We start from the raw sequence: 9,841 nt of genomic DNA, 5'->3' as shown, positions 1-9,841 counted from the left end.
CCGCAACCCCGCCAGCATTTATCTTTCAGCGTCTTTTGGATTTTTGCCATCCTAACTGGGGTGAGATGGTATCCAGATTGGAATGGATGAAGTCAAACTGTCCCTGTTTGCAGATGACATGATCCTATATATCGAACAGCCCAAATCATCTATTAAAAAACTCTTAGAGGTGATAAAAGAGTTCAGCACAGTAGCAGGATACAAAATCAACACACAAAAATCAGTAGCATTTCTTTTCACCAATAGTGAACAAGCAGAAAGAGAAATCAAGAAAGCCTGCCCATTCACAATAGCCGCCAAAAAAATAAAATACTTAGGAATTGAACTAACTAAGGATGTGAAAAATCTCTATAACGAGAACTACAAACCACTCCTGAGAGAAATTAGAGAGGATACAAGAAGATGGAAAGACATCCCATGCTCCTGGATTGGAAGAATCAATATAGTGAAAATGACTATACTTCCCAAAGTAATATACAAATTTAATGCAATCCCCATCAAAATTCCTATGACATTTCTCACAGAAATGGACAAAGAAGTTTTAACTTAGCACCATGTTTATTTACTTTTAAGAATGGATACAGGACAGGAAACACAGAATGTATCAGGAGATCTTCCAACCATCCAGGCACAGTTTTAAAGCCCCAAGATTAAACATAATACACTTTGTTACAACTTAGCACCATGTTTATTTACTTTTAAGAATGGATACAGGACAGGAAACACAGAATGTATCAGGAGGTCTTCCAACCATCCAGGCACAGTTTTAAAGCCCCAAGATTAAACATAATACACTTTGTTACAAAAGATAAGGCTGATATATATATATGGACCATCTTGGCACAGGGAAGATGGGCCTGGACTGTACCTATGGTGGTGTCTTGTGATTTGACTGTCAACCCAAAACCATAGCCACTATTAGAGGCCATACAGATTGATGTCAAACGTATTTTTAGAACCTCAATTCAATATGACCAAGACTCTGTGGGATAAGTAAAAGGAAAGGCCTAGCAATGGATGAATTGATAGCATACTGTCTATGAGAAGAAGTAAAATAAAGCTCTATAGTAGATAACTGGAAACAAATCTTACCAGTGAAATTTGGATGACAGATTTATCCCCTCAGGAGTTAACAAAATGGATTGAGAAAGAAAAGACAGTTGAGAAGAAACTGGCTAAAAACATAATCCTTTAGTTGCTTTAATCACCCCGATGAAAATAAAACTGCTGGCATAAAAAGAAGGATAAAAGGATCAAATAGAACAAGTAGTTTTAAGGATGGTATTTTAAGACAAAAACTGATCCATATTGTAAATTGAATCAGCCCTACTGGGAACCTGGAAGGACTTCCTATTAAATCATGATGTCACCGCCCTGCAATTGTTGGTTAGATACAAGCAAATATAGTGTAAAAGAGCTGCGTAATTTTTAGATCAATACTAGCAGTATTCCTGAGGATTCTTTATTACAGATTTTCTGCTAAATGATCAAGGGGCAAATAATTTAATTTTGGACACTGCAGAGTTGACAGGACTAACTGGAATGAGTACTGATCTTTCCCTACAATGGAAAACATATGGGTAAGGGATATTTTTGCTGAGTAGGATAGGAAATGATACTGTAATATTAACATATGTATTGTTTGCTAGGCATCAATTTAATCTCTCATCCAAAGTTGTTTGGTGTAACAAAGCATTTGCCAGTTCCCTTAAGGAAATTTAAGAAAATGAAACATACCAATAATTACTACCAAAATAAACAGATATTTTGGGAAATTGATCTAAAACTTCTGATTGATGTGATTCCTATGAAAACAGTTTGGCCAGAAAAGGAAATAAATTTGCTTTAGAGATATAGAACACAAAATTAGATGTGTCTATCAATACATTTTGTAAGGGGCAAGTGAGAGTAAATAAAAGAGAGCAAAAAAGATAGCCGAACTGGTTAAGGATTACCAAAACATCTGTGAGGGATTCTGGTTACCTATTGGACCTTGTAGATCCTGGTAGCTGTGGGTGAACTAACTTGCCTTTTTCTATGCATAAAATATTGAAGATACGTTTTTCAAAGGAACTCTTAGGAATATATGATATAAAGACAATAACGAAAGGTCATGGAGAAGTGCCATGGACAAAGAATTAACAGCAAGTATGAACCTTCCCGAAATGTCTGGAGTAACTGGGAAGATGACCTTGATTTTGCTTTTGCACGACATATAAAAATTAGGATAAATATAGAATATTAACCAAAACAGAACTAGGTCATTAGCATTGGGTATTATGAAACCCTTGATTTGTGCATTGCATCAGGACTAGGAGTACTGGGAGCAAACATATAGACCCCGAGGGCTGTGTGACAAGAGCTGTATTAAAAGTGTTCAGAAACAAAGTCAGCAGCTTTCCTGTGTTATAGCAGTCTGCCCATGTCAGCTTCATCTCTTACAACTGAGTGTGACCCATGCAGTGATAGGGCCTGGAAGCTATACCTAAGCATTTGCAATACTTCCTCAAGAAAATGCTGATCATCTATAGTGTGTTTTCCATCTGGTAATCTTTCACCATACTAGATAAACTTAATGCTAGGTTAAAAATATTATATATCCTGTGAATCTCACAGTCTGGACTTCAGACCACTATTAGTGGCCATGTACTTCTTTAAAAATTGTTTTTTCAACTGTGGTAAAATTTACCATTTTAACTATTTTTAAGTGTACAGTTCAGTGGCACTAAGTACATTAACATTATTATATAATCATTATCTCTTTAGAACATTTTATCTTCCCAAACTGAAACTCTGTACCCATTCAGGTGGCCATGTTTTTATAATCAGAAAATAAAATAATTTTAACCTTTTAAACTAAAGGCATTTAGAGAATAAAACCCATAATCACTTTTTGTTATATTATGTGACTTTTTAGTCTCTGCCCTAATTCTTACATATTTTTGTAGGGTTTTTTTTACCATAAATATACACACAGTGTACTTGTGGCTTTTGTAGATTTAATATTCCAAGTTGTGACTATCCAACAGTGATTTCTAAGCTCTATAACTTCTGCTAATATGTAACTTGGTTAAAACATGACAGATAATCATTAATGCTGTTAAGCCTGATGTATATGGAGTCAGACACTTCATTTATAAGAAAACGTCACTAATAACTGATCATCTGCATTAGCTTCATGCTTCTTTCATCAAGTCATATGATGAACGTTTAGTAAGTTCCAGGCACTGTTCTAGCATTTTACATGTACTAACTTATTTACTCTTCATAATAGCCTTTAAGGTAGTTTCTATAATTATCCCCATTTTAAAGATGAGTAAACTGAGCATTTGGTATTTTAAGTAATTTCCCAGTATCATACCATTAATAAATGATGAAACCAGGTTTCAAACCTGGACAACCTGGCTCCAAAGTCCATGCTCATAATCACTATGCTTTATTACCCATCAAATAATATATGAGCACTTGTGAAATAAGTACTCTTTCTTTTTGAAAAATACCCCCCAAAGAAAGCTATGCATAATATAAGTTTGAATTGAGGGATTTTCTGAAGGCTGGAGTTATCTCACAAAAAGCAAAGATCAACTAGACTTTTGTGAAATTTATTCTTAAGACTAATTATTAAGGCATTAAGAAAATGAATAAGTACTGTTACCTTTCAACAACTTGTTTATGGATAGTTTTCCACTGTTCCTTGTCTGAATCAGTTCCTAATTTAGGGTCTAGACTCTTCAGAGTAACACCAGCAACATTCACTCCACTCCATAAGGGCACTAAAAATATATACTCATAATGAACTCTTCTTCCCAATATTGCATCAGTTGTTTGAGTTCAGTGTTGTTCTTTAAAGTTAAGTTACTATCTTACACCATAGATAAAAGTAAGTTTCAAATACACAAAAGAGTAAAATGTAAGAAATAAAATTATAAAGCGTTACAAAATATAGAGTAGAATTTCTTTATAACTGTATGGGATAGAAGACATTTTTTTTTTCCTTTTTGTCTTTTTTACTGACCGTTAACGGGATCGCAACCCTCAGTGTCGCGCCCGTACTGGGGACCAGCAACGGGATCGCAACCCTCGGTGTTGCGCCCGCACCACGCTCAGCCAGTGAGCGGGAACCGGTCTCCACATGGGATCCGAACCCTCGGCGGGAGCGCCGCCGCACTCCCAAGCGGCGCACTCTCCAGTGCGCCACCGAGCCGGCCCAATAGAAGACATTTTTAAGCAACATATATACAGGAGGTATTTTTAAGCAATATATGAAATACAGAATCTACAAAGAGAAGGATTGATAAGAAATAAAATATTATAAACAACTAGAGGGGAAAGAATAACAAATTAATACTATACTTCTCTCAACACTAACAAAGATCTGAGGTGGAATAATTGTCAATCTAGAATTAGACTGTCATTCTAGAGTGAGGTGAAACTAAAATACTTCCATATAAACAACACTGACAGGATATAGTTCAGGAAGAAAGAAATTGAATCCAGGAGAAGGAATTAGATGTAGAAAATAAAGATAAGCAGTAAAACTGGCAAACATGTAAAGAAATCGAAACAAGTATTAACTATTCAAACAATAATAATTATACTAGTTTGGGGGATATAAAAACAGGATGGAACCAGAAAAAGAACTAATAATTACATATGACAGAAAGAGGATGATCAAACTTAAAGCATTCTGAGTTCTCTGTATTGTTCCAAAGAAGAATTAATACACGAATCATCTTGAAGTCATGAATGAATGTTAAAAATTTGTAGATGACTATTTACAAGGTGAGGGTATAATCTGAAGTGGTAGGGGAAATTAAAGAAATCTATCAGAATCGATCCAACAGAAAGCATAAAAAGAAAAAGGAAACAAAGAAAAATCATGCTAAGTAGAATACTAAATATATTCAAATTAACACTAATCAGAATATACTGTCTCTCTAAAAATAAAATCATGGAATATTAAATATGATAAATTAAAACATATCTGGAAAAATTATTTTGAATGACGTTCAGAAAGAAGAGCTGAGTTAGGATAACACAAGCCAACAGGGTCAAATTAAGGTACTGGTTAAAAAAGCATTTGTCCAAGTCTGATCAAAAGTATTTATTATGCTATGACCCTTGAAGTATAAAGAAAAGAGAGGAGCACATCAAATGTTTTGAATAAATAAATGAATGATTGAACAAATGAACATATGGTCCCTATTCTTAATATTTATTGCCATTATGTAAAGATGATTTATATGTATGATATAATTAGAGAACACTAGAGAACACTGGAAGAAGTATAAAGTTCTAACTATATAGCAGAGAGTAAATATTTCAGTTCAGAAAAGAAAGAGGTTGGTGTGGCCTTAACTAGTAGTTAAAATCACATATAATTTTATTTATCTAAAAAATCTATAGAGTAAACAAATCTACAGAGTCAGAAAGTAAACTAGTGGTTGCCTGGGGCTGGGGTAGGGGTAGGAATGTGAGTCTCTTTTTGGGTTGATGAAAATATTCTATAATTTTAAAAAATAAAAGAAGAAAAAAATATTCTATAATTAGATTGTGGTGATGCTTGTACAACTATGAATATACTAAAAACTAGTGAACTGTAAACTTTAAATGGGTGAATTTTATGGTATGAGAATTATATTTTAATAAAGCTGTTTAAAAGTCACAATAAATGAAAGGGCTCCAGAAAAGAGAAACACTCAGACTGACTTTTGAAACAGCAATATGTCTTATGCACTATTTTATGAGAGGTAGCTAAATCAACGATGCAAAAGATTGAAATTAAAGGAACAGAAAAAGATACACTAGGGAAACACCAACAAAATGAAAGTTAAAAAACTATAATAATATCAGAAAAAACATACTTTAAGAAAATAATTATTAGAGATAAGAAGGGCAGTTACATAATGATAATAGGTTTATTCTCACCACTAGAATCACCATGTTCTCCAATAATCCATGCATGGCAGCTCGTGGGATGGATACCCAACTTCTCTCCAATTAGGTAACGGAAACGGGCAGAGTCTAGATTACAGCCACTTCCAATTACACGAGTTGCAGGTAAACCACTTATCTTCCAGACCACATATGTCAAAATATCCACTAGGAAGACAATTTCATGTTAGAAAAAGGTTCACACATAGTATCTTCTTTTTACAATTTGCTTTTTTGAATAGATAGACGAATTGTCTTAGAATCAAATACTGATTAATTAGAGTTCGAAGTGAAGCAAATCAACAAACAAATATGGATAATTGCTTACACAGGTTTCTTTATTTTTTTCCATTGTTTATTTTTATGATGGCTGGCTTGTACAGGGATTTGAACCGCTGACCTTGGTGTTTACATGGGTTTTTAAATGTTAAATTATTCACTACCAGAATTTTAAAACAAAAAGAATTCCTCTTTTGAGATACTGTCTATGCCTACCTAATAATCTTTCAGTCAATTCTACCTCCTTAATATCTCCTAGATTTCTCTTCTCCATCACTACATCCTCATCTAAGTTATCAGGATCTCATATTTAGAATCACGCCATGTGCATGCCCAAAGCTGTGTGCAGGCTCAGGAAAAACATGAGAAGAAGCTAAGGTTTCACTCTGCCTGACCTTGAGGCTCTGTGTAAGCAGAAAGTGAAGTCCAAGGCATAGTTATAAATTGCCTAGCTGAGTGTTAAAGTAGGTCCATACACACATAGCTCTCCAGCAAAGATTGGTAGATATCTTTTGGTTCCAGGCATTTAAATAAAGTTCTGTCCAATCATTAGCTGACCACTAAGCAAACAGAATAAAGACTTCTGTGGCCATGTACAACAAAAAACACAGACTGACAGAATTAGTTCATAAAAGCCATGAAACAAACAAACAATGACAACCGGCAATAACAACAAAACTTCGGGGCAGGGTAAATTTGATTTACAGAGTTTTCATGTCATAATTTTAAAATGTACAGTTTTCTTTTCTTTTTCTTTGTTTTTTGTTTGTTTTTTTGTTTTCATTTTTGTGGCTAGCCAATATGGGGATCCAAACCCTTGAACCTGGTGTTACCAACATCACTCTCTAATCAAGTAAGCTAACCAGTCAGCCCCAAAATGTCCAGTTTTCAACAAAAAATTATGAGGCATGCAAAAAAAAAAAAAAGAAAGAAAGCATGATCTATACACAGGGAAAAAAGAAATCAGTAGAAACTGCCCCTGAGGAAGCCAAGACATTGAACAAAAACTTACTAGGCAAACTATTTTAAATACGGAAACCATGAAAAAGCTAAAAGAACTAAATGAAATGTGAGAATGATGTCTCACCAAATAAAGAATATCAATAAATAGACATAAATTATAAAAAGGAAAGGAAACACATAGAAATTCTGAAGTTGCAAAGTACAAAAGCTGAAATGAAAATTCACTAGAAGGGCTCAATGGCAGGTTGAGAAGGCAGAGAAAGAAACAGTGGATTGAAGACTGGTAAATTAAAAATTTCCAGTCTGAGGAACAGAAAGAAAAAATAATGAAAAGCTGTGCTTGCACAACATTGTCAACACACTATATACCACTGAATTGTACACTTTAAAGTGATTAATTGGGCTGGCTGGTTAGTTCAGATGGTTAGAGTGTAGCCTTATAACACCAAGGTCATAGTTTCAGATTCCCATACCAGCCAGCTGCCCCAAGAAAATAAAAAGATAATTGTATATTATGTGGATTTCACATTAATTTTAAAAACTGAAAAGAAATAAACAGGGTCTAAAAGAGACTTCTGGAACAGTACCAAGAGTACTAACATACAAATAATGGGAGTCCCAGAAGAAGAGAAGTCAAAGAAAGGGGAGGAAAGAATACTTAAAAAAAAAAAAGGTCTAAAACTTCCCCCCCCAATTTTTTTTTTTAAAAAGATGATCGGTAAGGGAATCTTAACCCTTGGCCTGGTGTTGTCAGCACCACACTCAGCCAGTGAGCAGACCGGCCATCCCTATATAGGGTCTGAACCTGTGGCCTTGGTGTTATCAGCACCGCGCTCTCCCGAGTGAGCCACAGGCTGGCCCTAAAAAACTTCCCAAATTTGACAAAAACATCACACATCCAAAAAGCTCAACAAATTCCCAGTAGGATAAAGTCAAAGAGATCTACACCGAGACATATCAAAAACTTTAAAAAGACATAAACACATAGAAAATCTTGAAAACAGCAAGAGGGAAAAGACTCATCACAGACAAAGGATCCTCAGGAAGATTAACAGCTGATTTTGTATCAGATACCAGGAGGCCAAGAGGGAAAACATATTTACAGTGCTAAAAGAAAAAAAACTGTCAACCAAGAATCCTATATGTGAAAAAACTATCCTTCAATGGGGCCGGCCCGGTGGCGCACTGCTACAGTGTGCCGCTTGGGAAGCACGGCAGCGCTCCCGCCAAGGGTTTGGATCCCACATACAGACCAGTTCCCGCTCACTGGCTGAACGAGGTGCGGGGGCAGCACCGAGGGTTGCGATCCCGTTGCCGGTCCCGGTCCGGTACGGGCGCGACACTGAGGGTTGCGATCCGTTGCCGGTCACGAAAAAAGACAAAAAGGAAAAAAAAAAAAAATGAAGAAGTTGGGGCCGGCCCGGTGGCGCACTGCTACAGTGTGCCGCTTGGGAAGCACGGCAGCGCTCCCGCCAAGGGTTTGGATCCCACATACAGACCAGTTCCCGCTCACTGGCTGAAAGAGGTGCGGGGGCAGCACCGAGGGTTGCGATCCCGTTGCCGGTCCCGGTCCGGTACGGGCGCGACACTGAGGGTTGCGATCCGTTGCCGGACACGAAAAAAGACAAAAAGGAAAAAAAAAAAAAATGAAGAAGTTAAGGCATTCCCAGATAAATGAAAACTAAGAGAATTCATCATTAGCAGGTTTACTGTACAAGAAGTGCTAAAGAAAGTCCTTCAGGCTAAAACGAAATGACTCTAGACAGTAACTCAAATCCACACAAAAAATAAAGAACACTGGTAAAGACAAGTACATAGGTAAATATGAAAGACACTATAAATGTATTTTTTTGTTTGGAATTTCTTTTTTTCCTATCTAATTTGTATGACAAGTGCATAAGGCAATAACTATAAATCTAGGTTTATGGGTACACTAAATAAAGAAGTAGTTTGTAACAATAACAGCATAAAGTTGGGGGAACAAAGCTTGACAGAAATAAAATTTTTGGATACTATTGAAATTAAGTTGATATTAACCTAAATTAAACTGTTATAAATTAACATGTTAATTTTAATCCCCTGGGCAACCACTAAAAACATAACTAAAAATACATAAATAGTAAAAAAAAAAAAAAAAAAAGCTGACAAGGGAATTAAAATAGTATACTAGAAAATATCTACTAAACATAAAAGAAGGCAGTAAAGGAGGCACTGAGGAACAAAAAAAACCTGTAAGATATAGAAAACAAATAGCAACATGACAGGAAACTCTATCAGTAATTAAATTAAATGTAAGTGTAATGAATTCTCCAATGATCCAATTACATGCTGTCCATAAGTGACTTACTTTAGATTCAAAGACACAAATAGGTTGGAAGTAAAAGGATGGAAAAGATTCCATATGGAAAGGAACCAAAAGAGAGTGGGGTATCTATTCTACCATCAAACAAATTAGACTTTAACACAAAAATTGTTACCAGAGACAAAAAACCTTATATCATGATAAAACATGCAAAAATATAATGATATAGGGCCGGCCCAGTGGCGCACTGCTACAGTGCGCCACTTGGGAAGCGCAGCGGCGCTCCCGCCGAGGGTTCAGATCCCACATACAGACCGGCCGCTCACTTCGCTTTCTGTGAAGAATGTCATTGGTATTTTGATG

At 35.8% G+C, this 9,841-nt stretch overlaps 1 protein-coding gene across 1 annotated transcript in view; it reads right to left on the bottom strand.

The window, feature by feature from the left end:
• The window catches only part of LOC103604478 (L-lactate dehydrogenase C chain), a 37,353-nt gene that overhangs the window by 4,385 nt on the left and 23,127 nt on the right, over positions 1–9,841 (bottom strand). Inside the window, exons 5-7 of the mRNA XM_008589035.1 lie at positions 5,929–6,102; positions 3,656–3,773; positions 1,539–1,560 (exon numbers count right to left, since the gene is read on the bottom strand). Of these exons, the coding sequence (XP_008587257.1) occupies positions 1,539–1,560; positions 3,656–3,773; positions 5,929–6,102 (314 nt within the window). The remainder of the gene's footprint in view (positions 1–1,538; positions 1,561–3,655; positions 3,774–5,928; positions 6,103–9,841) is intronic.

Source organism: Galeopterus variegatus, unplaced genomic scaffold (genome assembly GCF_000696425.1).
Source record: "Galeopterus variegatus unplaced genomic scaffold, G_variegatus-3.0.2 Scaffold5166, whole genome shotgun sequence".
Taxonomy (NCBI): Eukaryota; Metazoa; Chordata; class Mammalia; order Dermoptera; family Cynocephalidae; genus Galeopterus; species Galeopterus variegatus.
The sequence above is the reverse complement of the archived record's forward strand: the minus strand, read 5'-3'. Positions and strand labels throughout refer to the sequence as shown.